Here is a 23,605-nt window from a genome sequence, read left to right on the forward strand (position 1 = left end):
TCCCGTTAGAGGGGCGAGGTGCCCAGAGGCACAGAGGTGCCTAGAGCAGAGCCGAACTCGCTTCTGTTCCGGGGTCATGCCCTGCCACTCCGTCTTGAGTTTTGTGAATGCGGGACCCTCAGAGCAGAGATCCTGCCGACGAACCTGTCCATGTGTCTAGAGACTGTCCACGGCAAAGGCAGGAGCACCCAAAGGTGTAAGACAGATTGGGGAGGGGGGTGTGTGGTGTGAATCCGTTCAAGCATCAAAACAATATTCATCCAATTCAAATATTTATCCAATGCCCTCTGGGGGGGAATGAGTGCTGTGCTAGGCTCTGGGGAGGGAACAGTCTGTCCTCGGAGGAGACTGTGTGCAGACAGCTTTATATGGGAGGGCAATCTGTACAACTGTGCACTGTCCCATTTTACAGATGGGGAAACTTGAGGCCTGGGGGAGCTAAAGGAAATGGCCCAAGGTCACACAGCTGCTAGAGGCAGACCTGGCGTTTGAGGTGAGGTCTGTGTGACCCCAAGGCTGTGTTGGCACTCCCTCTGGCTTTCTGCTCCCCAGGACTTCTGGCCGAGGCAGGGGATTGGACAAGTGCGTCAGGTCAAGCACGCACCTCACTAGGCATGGGAGCAGTTAGTGGGAGCATGGCTGACCCACAGGGAGGACTGGCTGTGGGAGGCTAAGGACTGGGGAGGTAGCAGGCAGGAGGCAGCTGGGCTGTGTGTGCAGAAGGCCAGAGACCCAGGGCGTGGGGGGTGGGGGGGAGGGCAGTCCTTGCAAAGGGAACTGGGAGGGAATGACGACATGAGGCAGACAAGTTACAGCTGTGCCCACAGGTGTGCCCCCTCCCTGAAAACAGACCAGCCTGTCTGCCAGAGAAAGTGCCACGTGGAGACCTCCGGGGCGGGGGTGGGGTGGGGTGGGGGGGTGAGGGGGGAGATGGAGTCAGCTCTGGGGGCAGGAAGCCAGCATCTGGTGGGCCCTGAGGGCCCAGGGGGAGGTTGCCAGGTGTGACTCTGGGGAGCCATTGGCCAGATGGTTCTGAGCTGGTGCCGGGGGGCTCTCCTTGGCTGTCCGCTCCTGATCGCTGGAGCCTGGCTTCCAGGTGGTCGGCAGAGGGCTGGTGCGTGGGGGGCGAGGGCCAATGGGGGTATGGGGGGCTGGCCAGCGCCAGGCAGGACAGCAAGAGAGCGAGGGCAGTGGGCATGGAAGAGGCATCCGCCCAGAAGACGGAGGGACAGGCACAGCCCAGGAGGGAGCGGGTGCCCTCCGTCCGGAGTCTCCATCTCCTCCCCGGACGGGAAGCCCCCAGCGCGCAGCTTGACGCCGCTGCCCCCGCGGGCTCCGGCCTGGGGTGGTGGGGGGTGGGAAGGGGCGGGGGCCCTCGCTCGGAGCTGTGGGTTCGGGCCGCCTCTGCGCGGGCGTGGGAGCCCGCAGCGGCGGAAGGGCCGGCGGACCGCAGACGGACTGGCCGGCCCTCCCCGCCCGGGCCCTCGGGCCCTCTGGAGGGGGCGGGGCAGGGCCGGGAGGCTCAGCGGTCGGAACAACCTCCTGCTGGGGGGGGGGGGGCAGCCCCTCGGGGAGCAGCCGCAGCCTCTCAGCGCCCTCCAGGGAGAGTCACCCCGACACCACCCCCCCGCCCCCCGCGGGGCGGACCAGCGGCAGCGCCGGGCCGGGCTGCGCGGAGGAGGCGGCTTCCCGGCCGGGGCGGCGGCAGGGGCGGCCCCCGATCACATGGGCGGAGGCAGGTCCCGGGCCCCGGGCGGCTCTCCGCAGAGCCGGGCAGCGGCGGCGGCGGCGGCAGCGGGAGCCGCGGCGTCTCCTCGCCCTCCCTCCCTCCCTCCCTCGCCTCCCGGACCGGCCGCCCCGCCCGACAGGTGAGCGGGGCCGGGGAGCGCCCACCTGCGCCGGCCCGCGGCCCCCGGATCCGGCTCTCCCGGGCTCTGCGCCCGCCCCGCCCGGCCGCTGCTGCGCCCCCAGCCCCTCTCCGCAGCCCCCTTCACCCTCCCCCCACCACCCCTACCCCCCGCTGGCTGGGCTTCCTGGCCCCGGCGTTGGCCCTCCGGCCCCCGGGCCCGGGGACTTGGGTTTCAGGGCGCAGAGGGCGCCGCCGGGCGGACGGGCTGGGGCTGGGCACCTCCGGGCTGCGCCGGGCGCGGAGTCCACGGACCGGCTCAAAGGTCCGGGGATCGGGGCGCGCTGGCGGCCTCCTGGGCTGTGCATGTCCCTCTGTCCTGGGGCGGGCCAGGAGCTCAGCCTGGGGGAGGAGGAAGCCACAGGCCAGGAGGAGGGCAGGCTGCCCCCATGGCCAGGGCGGGGAGGTGGCCCCGGTGCCCGTGGATAGATCTGGGCAGCCCTCGCCGTCTCTGGGCCTCCCCAGGGGCCGCTCCAGGGTGGGTGCTGGGCAGGGTGGTGCCCAGGCTGGCGCTGCAGCTTTCTGCCTGGGTTGGCTCCTGACTCCAGACCTACAGGCTCCGGAAATCCTACCAGAGCCCGGTCTGCAAGGACACTCCCCTGCCCAGCGGAGCGGGCAGAGGATGGGAGGCCTGGGCCCTACCTCAGAGGCAGCAGCATCCGTCAGCTCACCCTGCTGGCCAGCAGCAGGGCGTGGTGCGCCCAGCGTGGCGGCTGAGTTTGCCCTTCTTTGGGGCTGTTCAGAGCGCACGGGGCCCCGGGGGAGGTGCGAAGCCCGGGCTTGCCTCGCTGGACCACACTGCCAAGGGCGGGCAGGTGGCCTGAGGTGCTGAGGACCCTGGCCTCACCTGGGACACGCCGGGGGCGCCGCCCGCGCCCTGCTGTCACCCTGTTCCTCAGCGCTGCCCTCCCCCAGAGCGGGAGGAAGTACCTGCTGTGGGTTTGGGGGACAGGAAGCACTCGTGGGGCTGAGCCCGGGTGTGGGGGAGGGGAGAGGAGGAAATGCCCACATCCCCTGCCACCTGCTTGCTCCCCAGCAAACCCCTCTCGGGCACCCTGCCGCCCGCCTCCCCAGAGCTGCGCTGCTGAGCACCGTGAAGGGGAACTGGAGTCAGGGCTTCCCCCGAGGGTGGGGGGAAGTGCAACTGGAGGGGGAGGGAGGAGGGAGTTGGTCACTTCCTCCACCCCCACCCCCCGCCCTGACTGGCTGCTCCTGGGCCTGTCACCTCCTCTCCTCCCTGTTGCCTCTCTCCTCCCCCTCCCCTGCTGTCCTTGGGGGTCCAGGGTCAGGCTCCCGCTCTCCCTCCTCTCCCTCAGGCATGGTGCTGACGGTGGACGTTGTGGGGCCGGCGCCCTGGGGCTTCCGGATCACTGGGGGCAGGGACTTCCACACGCCCATCATGGTGACCAAGGTAAGGGCTGGCCCCGGGAGGCGAGGAGGGGTCCCCATCCCCAGGGGCGTGGGCTCTGTTTGCCCCACAGACACCTTCCTTTCTTTTTGTTCTGGAACCAGAGGTCTGCTTCGGGGGTGCTGGTCCGGGGAGGACCGGGACCCTGTTGCCATGGGGATGTGGTAGCCAGGTCAGGAGCAGGCTTCTGGGGAGTGAAAGGGAGCTGGGCCGAGGGGCCTGCTCGCTGCCAACCCCATCCCTGCTGGTGGCCCCTTCAGGTGGTGATGAGAACTGGAGCCCCCCAGATCTTGGCAGTTTCACCTTGACCCAGGCCGGGCCGGGCAGCATTCACACTGGGGGCTGGCCTGCCGGCGGGCAGTCACCAGCGTGTCTCGGTTTGCACTGGCCGGGCTCTGTCTGGGAGCACAGCTCTGAAATTCCGTCATCCCATACTCTTTGGAGAGAGGGGGCTGCCACTCTGGCTTCGGGGGGCATTAGCTGATGAGCTGGGCAGATACCCCAGGGCAGGGAGAGAGATCGTAAAGGGGGACACAGGTCAGCCTGGTCTGAACCGGCGTCTGTGTTTCTGGGGCAGGACAGAGGGAAATGCCTGCCCGTCTGAGCAGGAGACCCTCAGCCTCCCGCCCCTCACCCCCTGCAGGTAACGGAGCGGGGCAAGGCCGAGGCCGCTGACCTGCGGCCTGGCGACATTATCCTGGCCATCAACGGGGAGAACGCACAGGGCATGCTCCACGCCGAGGCCCAGAGCAAGATCCGCCAGAGCCCCTCGCCCCTGCGGCTGCAGCTGGACCGGTAGGCATTCTCCTCCCGCCGCCAGCACCCGCTGGGCCGCCGCCCCTGCCCTGCCCTTTCAGCTCCTCGGTGAGAAGGTCCCGGGCTCCTGGCCTGCAGGCCTGCGGCAGGGTGGGCCGAGGGGTGTCCCTGTGCCTGGCTGGGCGTGTAGCCACAGGTAGGGCAGGCTGGCATCAGCCACCTGGATGCCCGGGTTTGACTGGTTCCCAAGTGTGTGGGCCACGGGGCGTGGGCATGAAGTGGGTTGGAGAGGGAAAGGTGTGCCTTAGGCTGGGCCTCTGGGGCCTCTGCCTCCAAGAGGTCATGACCTTTGTTCAGGTAGGGCTGGGGGGAGGGCGGGGAGGAGTGTGGTGGTTCACTCCCCCTCCCATGGCCCCCCCAGACCCCCTCTGGCCCTCCCTCCATTGCTTCTCAAGGCCTCGCTGGTGAAGGCCGGTTTCCGGCTAGTGGGGTTTGCAGCCTGCAGCCCTGGGTTGGGGAAAGGGGGGGACAGGTGGTTCCCCAAGGTGGGGCATCGTGGTGAGTCACCGGAAAGGAATCCTGGGAGATTCCCCCAGCCAGGAGAGCCCTTCGGGAGGGCCTTGAACCTGAGTCAGGTTCTTCCTCCCTGCCCTGCGAGGCTCCCCCTGGGCCCTGACCCCATGCCCTCTCCTGGCCCTCCCGCCCCGCAGGCTGTAGAAACTGGCTCCCACAATGCCCTGGGCAGCCCCAGCCCCTCCAGTGACTCCTCCTTGCTCCTCTGGCCTAAGAGTGTTGCAGGAGTGGGACCAAAGGAGGAGGAGGGTGAGGAGTACCTCCTGGCATCTGGGAAGGGGACCAAAATCTACAAGAGGCTGCGGAGGGAGTGGGGCGGGGGAGGGGCGGGGAGCTGCTGACACCCTCACTTCCTCAGGGAGGTGGGCCTGGCTGAGTACCCCCAGGCCTCCAGCTCCATATTGGGGGGAGGGGGTCAAGGTTCCCTTTTTCTCCACCCCTCCCCAAAGCCCTCTCTTAATCCTCCGTAAACACCCCCCTCCCCACCCCCCATGACCTTTCAGGCACTCAGAGCCCTGTGGCAGGAAGCAGTGCTCTGGGCTAGAGCTTCAACCCAGCTCCCCTCACTCTGACGTCACAGCCTCACAGCCGTACCGCGCGCGCCCCCCCCCCCCCCCCACTGTCCCCGGAGGCTGTGGCTGAGGCTGATGGGGTGTGAGTGACTGAGGTTTCTGCTGACCCCTCTGGAAGTGGCCAGACGGCAGGAATGGTGCCGTGGAGATGGGTCCTGGCAGGCGCTTCTCCTCGGCCAGCCCTCAGCCCTCAGCGGCTGGCTCTACAGGGAAGAGCTTTGGAGGACAGTGCTGGGGGGCTGAGGCGGACTGGCTGGGGAGCCGGTCTGCGGGTCCTGCAGCTGCCTGCCTGCCAGGAAGGGGGGCAGCCCCACCCCTGCCTTACAGAGGAGGCGCCTGTGGAGGGGACCAGGACGGGCTCTTAGAGGCGTCCTCAATGCGGAGCTGGGAGGGACAGGCCTCTGGTTGGGGACAGCGGGCAGCTGGCCCAGCCACCGCTGGGCTTAGGGCTTTGGGCGACTCTCTCTCTCTCTGGTGTCAGGTTCTCCAAGGCCAAAGATACAGGGTGCTTTTATAACATCAGCAATGTCCCCGCAAATTGATCTGCAAATGGATGCAAATTGATCAGAGACAAAGTCTGGATAAAATCCAAAATAAATAAATAAATAAATAAATAAATAAATAAATAAATAAACAAATAAAAAGACAGGCATAGTGTGAGGAGTTGTTTTTAAAATAACATTGAATTTATGGAAGTTTTTTTGCTGAAATTACTCCTTTCTACTTTTTGGTGCTGAACTGCCCTTTAAGAAACAACGGTGGGTGATGACAGTAGTTACCGGTTTTGAATTCGGCCCAGTTGAAAGTTGACAAACCACTGTCTGAATGAATGCCTTGGACATTTTACTCGTCTCGAGAGCCTGGTGTGGGGCCGCTGCGATCTCCAGCCCCTCCCAGCTAAGCAGGTTCCAGGACCCCCGTGACACTGCCCTCTCTGTCCTCCGCAGGTCCCGGGCCGCCTCTCCCGGGCAGGCCAACGGGGAAAGCTCCCTGGAGGTGCTGGCCACGCGCTTCCAGGTAGGATGGTGCCTTCGGCCTGGAGCCCCAGCCCCCGGAAGTGAGGGGAGGCCTGAGGGACAGGGCCCGGGGGATGGGCAGACCGCTCTTCACAGCCCCGTCTCCACAGGGCTCCGTGAGGACACACGCTGACGGCCAGTCCTCCCTGCGGTCCTCCTGTTCCAGCCCAGCCTCCCTCAGCCCCCAGCCAGGCAGCCCCTCCTCCTCCCAGGCCCCCTCCAGCCCGCAGGCCCTCGCTGGAGAGGTGGCGGCGAGCAGCCGAAGGTGAGCGCAGGGGGTGGGCATCCCGCTGCCAGGCCCCGGCCAGGCCTCTCTGTCTCAGTAGCTGTGTCCAGGGGCCACTGGGGCACCCCGTTTCCCTGGGGCAGTCTGGAGGGGAGAGGGCCTGGCACACACACACTGTGCATTTCCCCATTCAGTTTCCAGAGCCTGGCACACAACCCAGGACTCACTGCTGCCAACCGCCCCTCCTATGGAGGACACCCCAGAAGCCGCCAGGTGAGGGTACAGCGGAGGGGGGGCAGGGAGCTCCCAGGCCCACTGGTTGTCACTGGTGCCCCTGGGGCTGCAGGTGGTCAGTCCCACCTGGGCAGCGGGCCTCTGTCTCCCAGCAGCAGACACACCCCTCTCCGGAGCCAGGAGGCCATCCTCTCTGCTGGCAGGTCGCATTGGCTGCCCGGCCCTGCCCCCTGGTCCAGGTGGCCTCCCACCATCTCCCGCCCCCTCGCTGCCGCCTCCCTGCCTCCCGCGGCTTCCTCCCTTCCTGAGTGTTTCTCTTGGGCTGGGACTGACATAGTTTCGCTGCTGTTGTTGGGATGGTTCCCTTTGGCTCTGGCTGCATCCCTCGGACACATTCCTCCCCATTCCAGCCCCGTGCCTGCCCCCACTCCGCCACCCCAGCCCCTTCTTCTTCCTCGGGCCCAGCCCAGGGAACCACCATGGGACTGTGGTTCTGCTTGAAGTCGCACTTGGCCCCGCCCTGCCTTCCTTCCGGGGGGGGGGGGTCCCCCCAAGGTCCCTCTGTCCACCAGTGACAGCCCAGCCCCCCTTGGTGGTATTTCTCCTCTCTAAGGGCCGGGTGGAGAGGTGAGGGAGTGAGCCAGCCAACTGCTCTGGGCCACAGCTGCTGGGGGCAGAGCTGGGGGGGGGGGCACGTCCAGCCATGGGGGTGAAGGGGATGAGGCCCAGCTGCTGGAATCCGGACTCTGGGTGATCTGCATTCCAGAAAGCAGAGCCTTGGGGGTGGCTAGGGGAGGGTACTGGAGACCGGGGGCTCTGGAGAAGGAAGGGGCCCTCTGGGGGCTGCATTGGGGTCCCTGGCCACGGGCTGTGGGCCTGCCCAGTGGCCCGCCAGGCCTGTGGGCATCTCCGCGTGTCCCGTGAGATGCCCTCCTTTCAACAGTTTGAATGTCGCTGTGGAGATAAGACAAACATGCGAAACGGCTTTGGAACAATTAAGCACCAGACAGTATGGTCTTAATTAGAAAAGCAGGAGCCTCTGGGAGCGGGAGAGGAGTGTGGACTGGGGCGGCCTCGGAAGGCTTTGTCGGGGCTTTTGCTGGAGGGTCGGGCGGTAGGACCAATAGGGTTTAGGTTAGAAGCGGATGAGCAGTGGGACAAGCTTGTCCTGGGCCCGTGGTCCGCAAACTGCGGCTCTCGAGCCACATGCAGCTCTTGGGCACCTTGAGTGTGGCTCTTCCACAAAATACCACGGCCTGGGCGAGTCTATTTTGAAGAAGTGGCCTTAGAAGAAGTTTAAGTTTAAAAAATTGGGCTCTCACAAGAAATTTCAATGATTGTCCTGTTGGTATTTGGTTCTGTGGACTGATGAGTTTGCCGACCCCTGTCCTAGGCCGTGGCCGGAGAGCGCTGGCCCATCCTGGCCTCCTTCCCATGGTGCTCTCGACCCAGGCCAACGGGGCATTTGGGTGGCACAAGGAGTAGCTCTCAAACCAGCGGGGCCGGACCTTGGAACTTGTTAGAAGAGAACATTCTCAGGCTCCAGCCTGGACCTACTGAGTCAGGCACAGGCAGGGGGTGGGACGCCCATCTGTTGGAAAAAGCCCTTGGAGGACCTCCCAGTCATGTAGGGAGGAGCCTGGGCTGGTGGCAGGCAGAGGTGGCAGGAAGGCGAGTCCCACCTCCACTGTGTAACTTTGAAGGAGCGCCCCTCCTCTCTCTGACCCGAGGCCCCCGTCATTCATTCAGTCAGCAGATTCCTACCGAGCAGCTGCCCTGTGTCAGGCACGGTTCTGGGCTCTGGGGAAGCAGGGGCGGAAAAAACAGAAGCTCCTGACCCACCGACGCTTGCGTTCTGGTGGACAAGTGAAACGAATCAGATGGTGCGGGCTTCCCTGACGCCCTCAGCTCCCTTGTGGGTGTCCCCGTGCACGGTAGCACCTTCAAGAAAGCACTGAGGTCCTGGGAGAGAGAGACACGATCAGCTTCCTAAACCCGTGGCCCTCCTTCCCCGCCACTCCCTCAGCCACAGCCCGTGTCACCCGGAGCGCGTTTGAGAGGTGCTGGCCGCACACGGCTCCCGAGGGGCAGATGAGCGGGCTTGCTGGACTCGGAGGGGAACGGTCGCCTCTGGGAAGACAGGTGGCCCGCCCTGCGCTGACAGGAAGAGGGAAGAGGAAGGCGGTGGCCCTGAGGGAGGGAGCTGGGGGCCTCGCCACCAGGAGGGAGGAGGGGTGGAGGTCACCGGCTGCTGTGGCTGCGGTGGCGTTGCTGCCGGCTCCTGAGCAGGCTGACACCGGCCCTCACGGTGACCTTCTGGAAACTGGCGGGTGCCCTTCCTTCCGCCCTTCCGGGAGGCAAAAGCCTTGGTGAGCAGAGGCGAAGTGAGGACGGCACCTCTCCCTCTGGCGGGCATGAGGACTAGGCACGAAGGAGCAGGGGGCCGGATTGCAGCCCTCCCTCGCACTGGCCAGTGTCCCTCCCCCCTCCCCCCTCCCCCCTCTTCCCTCCACCCCCCACCCTCCCGGGCAGGGCATGTGCCGGCCTGCCTGGGACAGTGAGAGGGGACATCATTCCTGAGTAACTGGCTGGTGCTGGACGTCATTCCTGAGGACACTTCCTCTCCGTCCTCTGTCCGCCCCCGGCACCAGCTGGGCGCTCAGGGTCGGGGCTGTGGACGCCCAGCCCTCCCTCCGGTGCCAGCTGCTGCCCTTCTGAGCGCAGGGTCCTCGCCTGCGGGCCAGAGGCCTGCGGGCAGAGGAACGCCGGCTGGTGGGAGAGGCAGGGGGAGGGTTTGGGGCCGTCTTCTCAAGACTCTGACATTCCCCCTTTAGCTTAGGACCTCGTGCAGGCTTTCCACTCGGCCCCACAGCTCATCCCTGACTTGGAGTTTTAAGACGGAGGGGATTGAGCTTTTCAGGAAACAGTGCCCTGGCAGGGCTGCCTGGCGGCCTCAGCTTCTCCTCTGCATGGGGACGGGCGGGAGGGAGCAGGACAGCGGAGTGGAGGGGAGGTGCCGCGTGGAGAGCAGGTGTAAGGCCCGAGGTGGACGGCGCACACTGGGGGGGGGGGGCACTGTGGCTGGGCTGTGGGCCCAGAGCTCCCCTGGCTCCCCAGGCTGCCAGGGCGGGACCAGACCTCCCAGGCGGCCTGGAGAGGCGGTGGGCCCGGACCCTGGCCCCCAGAAGGGCACCAGTGCGGTGGGGAGAGTCCTTTGTGCAGCTCCAGCCCTGCCACTCAGAGGGTCTTGGCCTCGCCCCTCCTCCCCTCTATGCTGCCTTTTCCCCGGGGCAGCCGGCTGGCTCTCTGCTGCTTCTGCCAGCGAGACAGGCCCCAACATGAAGCATCTTTCCAAACACATGGCCCGAGATAACAGAGGAATTTGCATTTTGTCTGAATCTAGCTGTCACCCCTATCTTTATTCTGCCCCTGCCCCCCCCCCCCTCCCCGTGCAGCGCCCTCACACCTCCATAGCGGGTGCTGCCTCCCTCCCCTCAGGCTGCAGGAACAGGGGCTCCCACGGAGGGGACAGGGCGGGGGCCCTCTGGTGTCCGGCCTGGGAACAGCGGCCTTGGCGGCGATGGGTGTGCTGGCCGGAGCTCCCGCGCTGACTCCTCCCCGGTGCCTCTCCTCCCCACAGGCCGGCCTCGGCCGCGCTGGCGACTCAGCGGTGCGGGTGCTGCCGCCTTCCCCCGGCCCCCGGCCCTCCAGCCCCCAACTCAGGTACCAGTGGGCCTTGGGGGGAGGGTGGGATCTTGGAGGACTAGAAGGGACTGACTGGCTTCCTAGAGAGGGATGGAGGGGTCCCCACCTCTCTATGTCCAGGCAGCTTTCTTCCTGCCCCCAGAATCCCCCCCCCCCCCGCCCTGGGACACCCATTCCCTTCCCGCCCCCCCACCCTGGGACACCCATTCCCTGCCCCATGCTCGTCCTGACACCCAGACCGGACCTCACTCCTGGCTGCTCCCCTCCCACAGTATGAATTCAGAGAGGGGAAGCCACCCCCTGCGAGAGGACTCAGAGGTCTTCAAGATGCTGCAGGAGAACCGTGAGGGGCGGGCGGTCCCCCGGCAGTCCAGCTCCTTCAGGTTCCTGCAGGAAGTCCTGGAGGCCGAGGAGAAAGGTGAGGCCCCGGGGGGGAGGGGGGCGGGGGAAGGGTAGGGAAGGGCGGTGGTTTGGGAGGGGAAGTAGCTGCCCCAGGACACCCCTGGGCCCTGGGTGGACATCTTATTGCCTAGTAATTAAGTGCTCACCGGGGGCGGGCACCGAGACCACGGATCCTGCACTGAAAGACCTTGCAGTCTGGGGGTGGCCAGGGTGCCCTCCGAGGTCCCGCTGGGGTCAGGAAGCTGCCAAGGGAACAGCAGAGCTGGGTGGCGGGTCTCCAGGGAGGGCTTCGTGGAGGAAGAGGGATTCGAGGTGGTCCCTGAAGAAAGAGGAAGCCTTCACCAAGCAGCCTTCAGCTGTGGGATGTGGGGCTGGCGGCCGGAAGCTGCTGGCTGTGGGAGCAGAGGACAGAGGGCAGCAGCCGGGCAGCAGGGGCCCTGGCTGGGAAGCCCTGGCTGTGAGGCCTCCCATGTCAGGCTTAGGGGTGGCCTGACCCAGGAGGGCCGGGTAGATAATGAACGCGGGCAGTGCCTGATGGGCTGGAGGGAGCATTTTCTGCCGAACGCTGACTGCACGCCTGGGGACCGGTCCTGTGCGGAGTGTGGAGAGGAAAGGTGGTCAGGGCCCATGTCTGTCCACGGGGAGCTCTGTTTGTGGGGGGCCGCCTAGCTCCCAGGAACGGGGGCTGCTGTGGAGGGACCACTGCCCTGCGTCAGGGGAGAGATGGGGATGGGCCGGTCAGGAGATGCATGTGAGTGTCAGGATCACGAAAACCTGGTGCCTGTTCCCAGCTCTGATGTCTGGTTCCTAGGGCTGCTCACAGAGGCGGGGCTGGGGTGGGGAGGTTTGGAGCCAGTTGTGTGTGTTTTTTAAATATATTTTGTTGAATTTTTACAGAGAGGAAGGGAGAGGGATAGAGAGTTAGAAACATCAGTGAGAGAGAAACATGGACCAGCTGCCTCCTGCACACCTCCTACTGGGGATGTGCCCGCAACCAAGGTACATGCCCTTGACCGGAATCGAACCTGGGACCCTTCAGTCCGCAGACCAACGCTTTCTCCACTGGCTTTTTCCACTGAGCCAAACCGGTTAGGGCTGGAGCCAGTGTTGTCCATTGTGACCCTGAGGCCTCGGTGGGCACCCCTGGTGGAGGGGGCCAGGGAGAGGCAGTGGGTGAGGCCAGTGCAGATGGGTGGTGACATCATACTGGAGTCTCCGTGGCATCAGCTGCAAATGGGGACCGTCCCTGCCTCCGGGTGACATCCGTGCTTCCTCTGAGCGTCGTCCAAGGTTCAGAGGCAATAATGCACGTAAGAGCCCTTTGAAAGCTACAAAGGTTACTGCCCATTTTACTGCCCAGGAACATCATCACCACCGACCGGGCCCCAGAAGGGAGCCATCTGCCGGGCCTGCTGTGTCAGACGCTGCACAGACACGCCCAGCTTGCTCCCGAGCTTGGGCAGACAGCCCCCGGTGTGCTTCCTGCACTCGCCCAGCCTCGGCCAAGGATCTTGCAGGATCACTTCCTCCCTCCACGCCCCACGCTCGCCCCACGCTCAGCCCGGTGCCACCCGGGCGGCCGGCCCGCCTGGGAGAGCGTGTTGGAGCAGGCAGCCTGCGCGTAAACACAGCCTGCTCTGATGTGTCTGTCTGCCCTCCCCCTCCAGGTGGCACACCTGCCTTCCTGCCCAGCTCCCTGAGCCCCCAGTCCTCCCTGCCCACCCCCAGGGCCCCGGCCACCCCGCCCAAGCTCCACACGTGTGAGAAGTGCAGCAGCAGCATTGCGTGAGTCTGGCCGCCTGGGAGGGGGGGGCGCAGGACACAGGGTGCTTCCCAGCGGGGCTGCAGAGAGCCACCGGAGGGGCCCTGGAGGGCTGGGTGACAAGTGGAGCCATCAGCCATTCCATGGTCATTATCAGCCTTCGCTGGAGGCCCGGCTGGCTTTGTCCCGCAGTTCCGGCTCCTCCCGGATTTCCTCCCTCGAAGGTGGAGGATGACGTGCTACTGGTTATCTCCCCGATCTTCCCGCCCCTGGGGATCTGCCTCTGGGCGCGGAGCCTCCTCCTGGGAGATCTTGCTCTTCCCCTCCTGTACCGCCGTTGGAACAGGACGAGTTTTCCAGAGGCACGTTCGTTTTTCTCACTGGGTGGCACGACCGTGCAGCCACAGTCTCCGGAAAACCGCGGGAAGGCTCCCCCGGAAAAAGTGGTTCCACGCACAGCTCGGAGGGCAGATGCCTCACTGGGCGGGTCCCGTCCGCTCCCTGGGCCGCGGTGCTCCATCTGCAGCACGGGAGAGCCCAGCGGCACTGACGGGGGCTGTGCCCGGGCCAGGGAGCTGCCCGGGCCCCGGGCTTGTGGCAACACTGCTGGGCCCGCACCTTAACGTCCTCTTCAGCAGGGCCCTGGCCCCAGCGCCTGCCAGCCAGCCTGTCCCAGCCTGGCACCGGGGACCACACACTGGGAACCACTGCTCCGTTAGCAACCCAGGCGATTCAGGGTGGCGTTTACCTGCCTTTTGTGGGGGAGGAGTGACTTTTATCATCATTATTATTTTTTAAAAATATATTTTATTTATTTTTTACAGAGAGGAAGGGAGAGGGATAGAGAGTTAGAAACGTCAACGAGAGAGAAACATGGACCAGCTGCCTCCTGCACACCCCCTACCGGGGATGTGCCCACAACCAAGGTACATGCCCTTGACCAGAATCGAACTCTGAGACCTTTCAGTCTGCAGGCCGACGCTCTATCCACTGAGCCAAACCGGTTTCGGCTATCATTATTATTATTATTATTATTATTATTATTATTATTATTATTAGAGTTTTGGGGCTGGGGGCTGTTGACGTGAGATTCCTGAGGGCAGGCGTGGGGGGTCAAGTCTCTGAGACTTGGGGAACTTCCCAGGTCCCGCCTCTGGGCTCTGGGGAGCATCACGCCGGGTGCTCCGGTTTCCGGCCCTCCATCCGCCCCCGGCTAACACCTGGCTTTCCGACCCCCCTCCCCACACCCCCACAGGAACCAGGCGGTGCGCATCCAGGAGGGGCGGTACCGCCACCCCGGCTGCTACACCTGCGCGGACTGCGGGCTGAACCTGAAGATGCGCGGGCACTTCTGGGTGGGGGACGAGCTGTACTGCGAGAAGCATGCCCGCCAGCGGTACTCGGCGCCCAAAGCCCTCGCCTCCCAGGCCTGAGCGCCGGCCGGCTGCGCGCTCCGCCTGCCCAGGACTCCGCGGGCCCCTCCGCGCCAGGGCCATGCCCATAGCCAGTTGGCACGGAAGGGCGATGGTGGGCGACAGGCCCCTTCCTCCTCACTGGGTGAGGCCGGAGGCTGGCCTGTCTCATCCTCCCAGGCTTCTGCTAGATAGCCTCGCTCCCCCCTGCTGGGCGCCTCTGCATCAGTCTCCGCGGCGGACATTGCATCAGCCAGCACGGAGCAGCAGGGGTCAGGCAGGCGGGGCCGTGGGGATCAGTACCTAGGAGAAGGGGGGGCCACAGGCTAGAGGTATTCACGGTGCAAAGTTTCTGACACGGGAGCTCAATAAATATATATACATACACGGGGACGAAATCAAGGGGCTGCCCCTCCTTCCTGTACCCTCCTCCCTGGCTTCTCCCTCCCGCTGGGAGGAGGGGCTTTATTCACATATTCCCCTCCCTCCACCCCTTGTCCTACAGCTGATGAAGCTGGGGTTCCTGCTCTTCCTGGACCCCTGTGTAAAGATGCCTGTTTTACCGGATGATCCCTGCTGGTTTACAGGAGTGGGGTTCTCCCTGGGAGCCTGGGGAGGGGAGGGGATGCTGGGGGGTGGGCAGCAGAGGCACAGGAGGCAGCCCCAGCCCCATTCTGCCAGGCCCATTCTGTGCCTCCCCTGCTCGGCCACCACTGGCCGGGCTGGTGCTCTCTGTGCCCTTTGCTGTGGAGGCTGCCAGTCCTGCTGACCCACCCAGAGGGTGGGCAGAGAGGGGCACGGTCCAAAGTGCCTCCTGCATCCTCTGAGGCTGTCCGCAGCCATCGGAGAGAGAATCACCAGAACCACTTGGGGACGAGGCTGCAGGGTAGCCTTGCCTGGAGGGGACACCCCAGCAGAGCCTCATCCTGAGGGACCACCACCCTCCAAGGGCCGCACCTCCAAGCCGGGGCTGGCCTGCCCCCCCCCCCCCCTTTCCCTGGGAGTGCATGTAAAGTGCACGGCCAGTGCCAGCATGTCTGGGGCGGGGACAGGGGTCCCTGCCAGGTTTTTGGCTTGGTCGACAACCCGCCCCCTCCATCTTGTTCTGACCCCAGAGGACATTTCGGAGAGGCACGCGGGTGCTGCTGGCTGCGTCAGACTCACCTGCCCCCGTCCAGCCGGAGGGATGGGCGCAGCCTCCGCTCTATTCTCACCGGAAAGATCAAAGCTGGGCTTCAGAGCGTGCTGCGTGCCATCTGGCGCTTTGGGGAAGGAATCTTGGCAGAGACTGTGTTGCCTCCTCAGGCACCTGTTGATATAATTTACACCTTGATAGAATTGTCTCAACTTTTACCTGATCGCTGCCTCGATATTCACAGGAAAGATCAAGGCTTTCTTTCTGGGGCCCAGGAGCAGGTCTGGTCTGAAATGGGACCCCCGCCGGGGCGCCACCTAGTGTCCGGTGTAGCCCATGGCAGGGGGAAGACTCACAGAAGGGGAATTCACCCCTCTGGGAAATACTTGGGTTCTGGCCAAGTGGGACTATAGAAAGATGTAGCACTTTTCCTGCTTTCCTGAAGGTAACCGCCAAGTGGCAGCAACTGAGCGGCATGAATGAAATAATGCTGCGTGACGACAAGCGCTTAAGAGCTAATGTAGAACCCACAGGGGCTCCTGTGAGTGCAGAGCAGGGGCTGTTCGGGTGCAGGAAGGATGGCCAGGACTTGGACCGGTGGAGGAGAGAAATGCCGAGTGATGGGGGTGCATGCCAGGGGGATGTTCCGTTTAGGGCAGTGGCTGAAGGGGATGCTGGGTAAGACTGCAAAGGGAGACAGGAACCTTGAGTGCCAGGAGAAATGGTTTACACTTCACCCTGAGGCCCTTGGAACCCTGCAAATGTAAAGCAAGTTGAAACAGGTGGGCTGCAGTAGGAATGTGGTGAGGTCCTTGCCTGTAGCAGCCCGTGCTGGGCCCGCGGAGTTCGCAGGAGAGGAGACCCTGGCACGTGGGCATGCCTGGGAGTGGCCGAAAGCCTTTAAGGGCTGGATGGGTTCCAGCCAAAGTCTACCTCTTTAGCTGTGGCCGCCAGCCCTCCTTCCAGGGGCTGGAGGGTTGCAGTTCCAGAACTCTCTGCAGCCACACAGCCAGCCTGAGCCTGGGAGAAAACATCTTTGGGAGATGGAGTGACTCGCCGAACCCATGTGTCAGCAGAGGAGGCCGGGGAGACCACCCGATTATGCAACAGCAGTTGGTTTGGTGCCTTGGGTTTTTCTGCGTTTGGGGGAATAACTTTAGAAATGATGACAGATTGGAGGAGCTAGAAGCGGCCTGGGAAAGTATGGAACACAGCCCCCTTCAGTGGGAGATGAGAACGTGATGTTGACTTTCCCCAAGTCCCACAGCTACATGGTTCTCAAGGGCCAGGAGGTGTTCAGTGCTTGAACTCCAGCCCTCCCAGTTGGGTGGTACTGTTATCATCCTCCTCTATGGGTGAAGAAGCTGGGACCGGGGGGATGAGTGGTGGAAGGGCTCCTAGCTGGTAAAGGGAGAGAGCCAGGGAAGGAACCTGGGGCAGACTCCCGGTTTCTGGTTTGTCCAGGGGTGGGGTGGGGTGGGGCGGGGGGGGGGGGGGGTCTTGCCCTTCCATCATCAGAGGCAGCCTTCCAGGCCACAGAGGTCACCACGGCTCCCCACCATCTCTCGCGTGGCAGGAGCTGCCTCCAGGCACTTAGCTTTGCCCGCAGTCCCTCAGGGCCTAGCTCAGTGCTGAGCGTCCATGGAGGTGGAGGGGCAGTTACAGGCCCCTGGCCTCAGCCTGAGGGGTGGCTGCTCTGGCCACCACCTGTCTTGGCTACCACCTGTCTCAGCCAACATAGCTGCTCACCCCTCAGGTGGGCTGTCTGCCCCTCCCCTGCCTTTAAGCATCCCTCACAGGGAGAGGAGTCTCCTCCTAGAGGTCAGGGTGAAGGAGAGACTGTGGGGGCACGGGGCTGCCAGTCAGGGTAGCAGAAGGCAGATGGGAGGGATGTGTATAAACTCCCCCCGGCCCCCTCCAAGGTATCCCGATCATCATGAGCACCGTGAGGGCATGGCATATCGGCATGGTCTGGAGCGGAGTGTACGTTGTATGTGGGGGCATGTTCTTTCGAGGCCACACAAAGCCTTGTGCTGAGACCTCGCATTCCAGCTGGCTGGCTCCCTGTTCCAGACACATTCCTGCCCTCGAGTCACCGGGGAGACCGCTGCTTGGAATTTGGCCCCACTTCCTCCACGTTCAGGGTGAGCTCTGGCAAAGTCTCCCTCCTCCCCTCCCACCCTCTCCCGTTGGAGGGAGGAAGCCACCTGCCTGACTAGCCAGCCCTCCTACCTCCTACCCCGGAGGACAGTCCGGGGGCTGGTAAGGCTGGGGCTTGGGGCCACAGGTGCTGTGTGATTTGCATACAGCAGCTCCCACCAGGCCCAGTGGGCTGTTTCCCTCTGTGTGAGAAAGAGGAGTGGGGTGAGGATAGGGCCAGAGGGGTTCCCTGATGAAGGCTTCTGCACAGGGTGTTTGAGAAAGGGTGGAAGGAGCAAGGAGCAGAAGAGGTGGGCAGACATCTCCGTCCCAGGGAGCAGCCACCTCCTCCAGGCGCCCTAGAGGCTCAGGTGCAGGCTTGCCATCTGCTGTCCGTCCACCGGCTTCCTCCCCTGCTTCCAGGGGGCTGGGGCCTGCTGGGATTCCCGCAGCCAGGTCACCGTCCTCAGGGGGACAGGTGTCCTCGGAGGCCACCACCCACTGGTCACAGGCTGCCTCCCTTCGGCGGCCGCCTGGGCTCCCAGCCCCTGAGGGTGGTGGGGTGACAGTGTTGCATCCAGGGGGCAAAAGAGGGCTGGGGTGGGGACTGGAGAGCACCGCCCCCAGGCGGCTCGCCAGTCTCCCCGGCTCCCTGGGTCCCCAGGCCTGAAGTCCCAGCTCTAGGGTCCCTGGTGAGGAAGGGGGTGGGACCAGGAGCTCTGCAGCTGAAGGAGAGGGATTCCCTCCGGGCAGACGGCATTTCCCCCATCTGATCCCGTCAGGTTCCCATGGCGGTGTCATTGCCCCAGACACACTGTTGTGAGCGGGGCCCTCCGGCCGGCACGGGCTCCACTTCCTCCCGCGCTCCGGCCCGGCCCCGCCGCCCGCTGCGTTTGGGCGGCAGGAAGGCGGCTCCGCGGGGGCCTGGGACACGGAGTGACCCAGCGCCACGACTCAGACGGACCCCTGCGGGGGCTCCCTCCGGGCCGGGGCGGGAGCACGGGGCTGCCCCGGGGAAGGACAGCGGGCCAGGGTCCTCCCCGCACGCCGCCAGCCCTGGAACCGCCCGCCCCGCCCTCCCCGCACACCTGCGCCCCTCCCCAGCCGCCCCCCCGCACACCTGCGCCCCGCCACCTGCGCCCCTCCCCAGCCGCGCCCCGCGCTCCTCACACCTGCGCCCCTCCTCCGCCTCGCCCCGCCTCTCCGCGCTCGGGGAGTGTCCGGGGGCCGCGCCCACCGGGTCGGGACGCTCCAGCGAAGCCGCCCGTGGAGCTCGGCGGCGGCCGGAGGGAGTCGCCACCCCAGGCGGCCAGAGCCTCCCGCCCTAGCGCCGATGCCACCCCGGAGCCCCGGCTGCGCCCCTCCCCACCCCGCACGACCACCGCCCCGGGCGCGACCTCGCCCCCCGGAAGGCGTCCGCCCCGCCCGCTCCGCGCCCCGCCCCTCGGTTCCCGCGCTGGTCCCGCTCCGCTGGCCCCGGCCCTGAAGCCCCTCTGCGGCGGCGCCCCTTCCCACAGCCGCCGCGGGGGGCGAGGGGGGACTTGGTGGCCCTCTCCCTGTCCGGGCCCCGGGGCATCGCTTGGCACCGCCCCCGCGGGGCTGCTTGGGGGATGTGCAGCGTCCGCCAGTCTCACTTTCTGCATCTCAGTGCCATTGGGCATCCAGGTGGCAGTGGGTGACAAAGCGACCTCTCCTCCTGCCTCCCCCCCGCCCCCCGTTTCCTTTCTTCTGTTTAAGCCTTTTCTTTTCAACTCTCCACAGAGTCCTCACCTTCTCACTTACTAGGAACGGAAGCCCCAAGTGGTGGTGGCTATTAATCACCCCCCTCCCCCGCCCCCGTACCCCCTGTACCCCGAGCTCCAGGAGAGCTCAGCAGCCGCCTGGGGCCAGTCTGCAGCCCAGGCTTCGGGCTTTGCGCACCTCCCCTCGCCCCGAGCGGGTGCACAGCCATATCGCCCCCACCACCCCGCTCGGGGAGCAGTGGGCGAGGCTTCAGCTCCCGGCTTAGGGCTTGGAGGTCCTAGGCAGAGGAGGCCGGGAGAGCAAGGGCCCCGGGAGGAAGACAGGCCATCCCAGGGGCTGGTGAGAGGAGACCCTTTCCCACAGCCCAGCGCACGGGCCTGCCCTGGGGTGACCACGAACCGTTCGTGCGGCAGGCGGGCCGCTGAGGGTGTCCCCGGCCTGGCTGGCGGGGTGGGCGGGGCTTGAGAGGGAGCAGGGCGTGGTCGGAGCGGGGCGGGGCTGCGGTCGGGCAGGCCCCGCCCCTCACCTGTGGCCCAGGCCGCGCCTCCCCGCGGAATGCTCTCGGCGCCTGGAATGCCGGGGGCGGGGCAGCCTGCCCGGCCGGATTCACTCTCCTCGCTGATGGGGCTGGCGAGAGGCTGGCGCGAGGGTGTGCAGTGCCTGGAGTCACCAGCTCCTACAGACGGATCCCGGACGCCGGCGGAGAGGCATCGTTGGACTCCCGGGAAGGGGATGGCGAGCTGAAAGGTCTCCGGAGGCAGGTGCCACTCCTCAAACTGGCCTTCCTGGGCTCCGGAGTGGAGATGGCCGTGGGGGACAGCTCCCTGGCCACCTCTCCACGCCTGTCCCAGGACTCCCTGGACGTGGAGCCTGTGGGGAGCCCTGAGCCCCCGGCCCTGCCCATGGAGCCTTCTGCCCACCCGGGCCGGCTGCTGGCCAGCCAGAAGCTAGAGCGGGTGCTGGAGCGGTCCGGCCGGCTCCCGGCTTCCCCTACCAGCTTGGTACATCACCGCCGCTCCCTGCCGCCTACGAGGCCTGAGTATGACGTGCCCCCTTTTGGAGCAAGGGACCAGGGGGCCACCACGGCAGACACTGACCTGGAGGCAGGCCTGGAAGAAGCAGAGGTGGTGAGTGCCGACTCCCAGGCTGGATGGAGAGGGGATAGAGATGGCCCATTCACAGGGAGCAGCTGGGGCTCCCCATTTGTTCTCCCCGGAGCTCTCTCGGGGTGGGGCATTTCTGTCCCTAATGATGGGTTGTTTCACTGTGTGGAGGTGGCCAGGTATGAGGTTAGCCTGGAACCCTGGCTGGCTGGGCATTGGGAGGCCAGTTGGGTGCATGATCCTCCTTTCCCTGCCTGTTCTGCTCCCATCTGATGGCTGCCACGGGTGGGAGTCTGTCTGAGTCCAAGTCTCCCCTCCCTTACTCTGCCCTGCAGGTGAGGGGCATGGGGCCCGAAGCCGGGGCCTGCCCTCCCGGACAGGGTCTTCGCTACCTGGAGCACCTGTGCCTGGTGCTGGAGCAGATGGCGAGGCTGCAGCAGCTCCACCTGCAGCTGCAAACCCAGAGGCCCCCTGGGGTGAGCGAGCCGCCTGGTGGTCAGGCAGTTGGGCGGGCACATGAGTGGGGGAGGCACATGAGAGGTGGGACCCCTGGCACCAGGGCTTCTTTCAGAAGGGCCTCAGACTCTGCTCAGGCTCTGACTGCCCTTCTCTCCTGTTCGCAGGGCCCCGTGGAGGAGGAGGAGTTGACTGTGGCCCCTTCACCTCCACCCTCTCATGCCCCAGGCAGTGAGGTGCGGGGGTCATGGGAGCTGCACAGCCAGGCTCCGGAGACAGGTATGGGGCAACTGTGTCTCCCTCTGTGCTCTGCCTGCCCAGGGCCCCAGGCAGACCCCCGAGCCCTGGGCTGGATGGGTGTGTTCCTGGTCCTGGCCCTGGGCAACTTGATTCTCTCTCCGAAGGCGAAGGAAGAGCTTCACTCCCAGTGGTAGGGGTGCCCAGTGCCAACCCTTTCAGGCTGTCCAGAGTCCCGGCAGAACCAGCTCACACCTTTCAGCCCTCCCAGAGTCACAGGGTAGGTGATGGGTATGTGTGGGGCAGGTGGCAGGTGGAGGTGGGGGTGGTGGGCTTGTGTGGGTACCCTGAAGGCCAGGAACTCTGGGAAAAGGAGGGGGCTCCTGTTTGGAGCAGGGGACTTCTCCTGACTGCGGTGACAGCTGCCTCTGGTAGTATCGCGTATGTTATGGGGTGGGGCTCTGTGGTGACCCCCGCTTTGTCTGCTCAGCAGGATCTCTCCCACTGGAACAAGATCAAGGTCCTTCTCAATCGGATTCGCTGGAAGAGCCCTCAACACCCTGAGCCTCCCGCCCCTCCTCGTGGCCCTGCTTCCAGGTGAGTACCGTGGCCCAGCCCAGCTTAAGGCAGAGGGAGGAGCCCGATGAACCAGGATGAGAGATTGTGCAAATAGTTCTCTTTGTCCCTTTGACAGCTGAGTGACATAGACGGTCTTGGAGAGGGTGCTGGAAAAACAGGAAGTGGTTTAAACTCCCCATTGACAGATGAGGAGGCTGGGCTGAGGCAGGGGAGGGGATTGCTTTCCTGAGGCCACATGATGAATCAGTGGCAGAGCCAGTACCAGAGTATGGGGGATCTCCTTAGGGCAGTGGGCGGCAAACTCATTAGCCAACAGAGCCAAATATCAACAGGACAACGATGGAAATTTCTTTTGAGAGCCAAATTTTTTTAAACGTAAACTTCTTCTAATGCCACTTCTTCAAAATAGACTCGCCCAGGCTGTGGTATTTTGTGAAAGAGCCACACTCAAGGGGCCAAAGAGCCTCATGTGGCTCTCGAGTCACATGCGGCTCTTTGGCCCCATGAGTGTGGCTCTTCCATAAAATACCACGTGTGGGCGTGCACGTACAGTGCAATTGAAAGTTCGTGGCCCATGCTCAGAAATCTGTTTTCGGCTCTCAAAAGAAATTTCAATCGTTGTACTGTTGACATTTGGCTCTGTTGACTAATGAGTTTGCCCATCACTGCCTTAGGCCATCTCAGCAAGTCCTTAATGCCCAAAGCTAAAACTTAGGTCACCTTTTCATGTTTGCTAGTGTGCGTGTTTGTGTGTGTGTGTGTGTGTGTGTGTGTGTGTGTGTCAGTTATCATCCCCAGCTCCCCACAGCAGATACACAGTGCTGATCCACCCTGGGCCATTGTTACCTTTGCTTCCTTCTCCTAATCCAAGGCCTCCTTTCCTTTTTCACAGAGTTGAGTCAAGGGACCTTCCATGTCGTCCCCTCAGGAAGACCTTTATGCCATCGTTAGTGGTGAAGAAGCAACGAGCAAAAAACCTTTCTTTCTCCTGAGACCTCCTGGTGCAGGGACATGACACTGTCGGAGGGTGTGCAGTGAAGTCTTCTTTGCCTTTGGCCCCATTGCTGTTTTTGGGCACTGCCAGGAAAAGCTGCCGATGCTCGCGTGTTTCTCCTCTGAGCAGCTCGGCAGAGGAGCCCTGGTTCCCTGGGAGACCCCGAGGTGTGGCAGCTCCCGGGCGCCCTTCTGGCTGCCAGAAACCCCTGAACTAATTTATGAGGCACCCAGGGAGCGCTTTTGGCATGGTGACCTGTTGGGGTCCAGGTGTTGCAGATGTGTATGTGTGCAACAGGACAACGATACACACGTAGAGATACACACGTATCTCTGTTGTGAACTGATTGGATTCAACCATCTCTCCTGAATCACACACTCAAAAGGCTGGTCTTCTGTGGGGTAACTGCGGAAGGATGGAACTGACCTTCATTCCTCAGCGGACGGTTACTGCTCCTGGAGTCCTGCCTTGCTCCGCATACCTGTCTTGGAAGCCCCAGGACCAGATGCGTGTCTTTGCTTTAAGTCTTGCCCCTAGAGCAGAGCTCCTGAAGACTGCACCAGGAATGAGAGGGTTAGGGAAAACGGGGAATAGCAGAGTACGCTTTGTTAGGTGTTTTGCTTCCTATTAGCCTTTACATCTCAGAGCTGAAACCAGAGGCCCACACTAGCTTTTACATCTTCACAAAATCCCTTAACTTGTCTGAGCCATAGCTTCCCACTTAATCTCCCAAATGGTATAAAGACGCTTGACCTACCTACCTCACAGGCTTGTTTTGAGGATAAAATTAGATTAAACTGTCTCAAAGAGCTTTGTGAATGTTTCATGAATATGGAAGGGGAGGGTATGGGTGCTGGAGAGTGGATAGACTGGAGGGATGATGGGAGGATCAGGGGACAAGGGTGGGGGCTGGAATTGTAATGTGGACTAAAATGACCATTGATTAGCCGCAAGATCATGAGCAAGTCATTTCATTGAAGCCTCAGGTTTCATATCTGAGAATGATGGCACTAATTCCTGTCTTAATTACCCCCGGCATTGTTGTGAGGACTAAAGATAAAGTCCAATGAGAATGTCTGTAAATGTCTACCTAAATATTGTGGTGGTTTGTCTTACTATATAGCTTGTTAGATTCCTAGCTCTTTGTTAATTGAGAAAGGGGAAGAGCATCATCTGCAGGTACCAGTAAATGGGAAGTGTGTGGGTGTGTGTTGCCTTAAATGGAAGGGCAGGGTTGGGGAGGGGGG

At 63.6% G+C, this 23,605-nt stretch overlaps 2 protein-coding genes and 1 long non-coding RNA gene across 3 annotated transcripts; 2 read left to right on the top strand and 1 right to left on the bottom strand.

Moving 5' to 3' along the window:
• The first annotated feature begins 1,572 nt into the window (after nt 1–1,572).
• On the top strand, nt 1,573–14,357 carry PDLIM2 (PDZ and LIM domain 2). Its single transcript, XM_084884459.1, has 10 exons — nt 1,573–1,868; nt 3,223–3,317; nt 3,958–4,109; nt 6,163–6,232; nt 6,342–6,496; nt 6,652–6,730; nt 10,332–10,414; nt 10,669–10,814; nt 12,466–12,583; nt 13,816–14,357. The coding sequence occupies exons 2-10, from the start codon at nt 3,225–3,227 to the stop codon at nt 13,991–13,993; spliced, it is 1,074 nt and encodes a 357-aa protein (XP_084740585.1). The 5' UTR covers nt 1,573–1,868; nt 3,223–3,224; the 3' UTR covers nt 13,994–14,357.
• A 127-nt stretch (nt 14,358–14,484) lies between these two features.
• LOC311622948 lies at nt 14,485–19,438 on the bottom strand. Its single transcript, XR_014795070.1, has 3 exons — nt 19,389–19,438; nt 17,340–17,449; nt 14,485–15,281 (listed from the first exon to the last, which is right to left on the bottom strand). It is a non-coding gene; the product is annotated as an uncharacterized lncRNA (long non-coding RNA).
• A 159-nt stretch (nt 19,439–19,597) lies between these two features.
• On the top strand, nt 19,598–23,165 carry LOC311622943 (uncharacterized protein C8orf58). The gene is made up of 6 exons (XM_084884464.1): nt 19,598–20,116; nt 20,428–20,568; nt 20,716–20,827; nt 20,953–21,065; nt 21,279–21,382; nt 22,257–23,165. The coding sequence occupies exons 1-6, from the start codon at nt 19,793–19,795 to the stop codon at nt 22,354–22,356; spliced, it is 894 nt and encodes a 297-aa protein (XP_084740590.1). The 5' UTR covers nt 19,598–19,792; the 3' UTR covers nt 22,357–23,165.
• The last annotated feature ends 440 nt before the right edge of the window (nt 23,166–23,605 follow it).

This window comes from Pipistrellus hanaki (assembly GCF_964339955.1).
Source record: "Pipistrellus hanaki genome assembly, chromosome: 5".
Taxonomy (NCBI): Eukaryota; Metazoa; Chordata; class Mammalia; order Chiroptera; family Vespertilionidae; genus Pipistrellus; species Pipistrellus hanaki.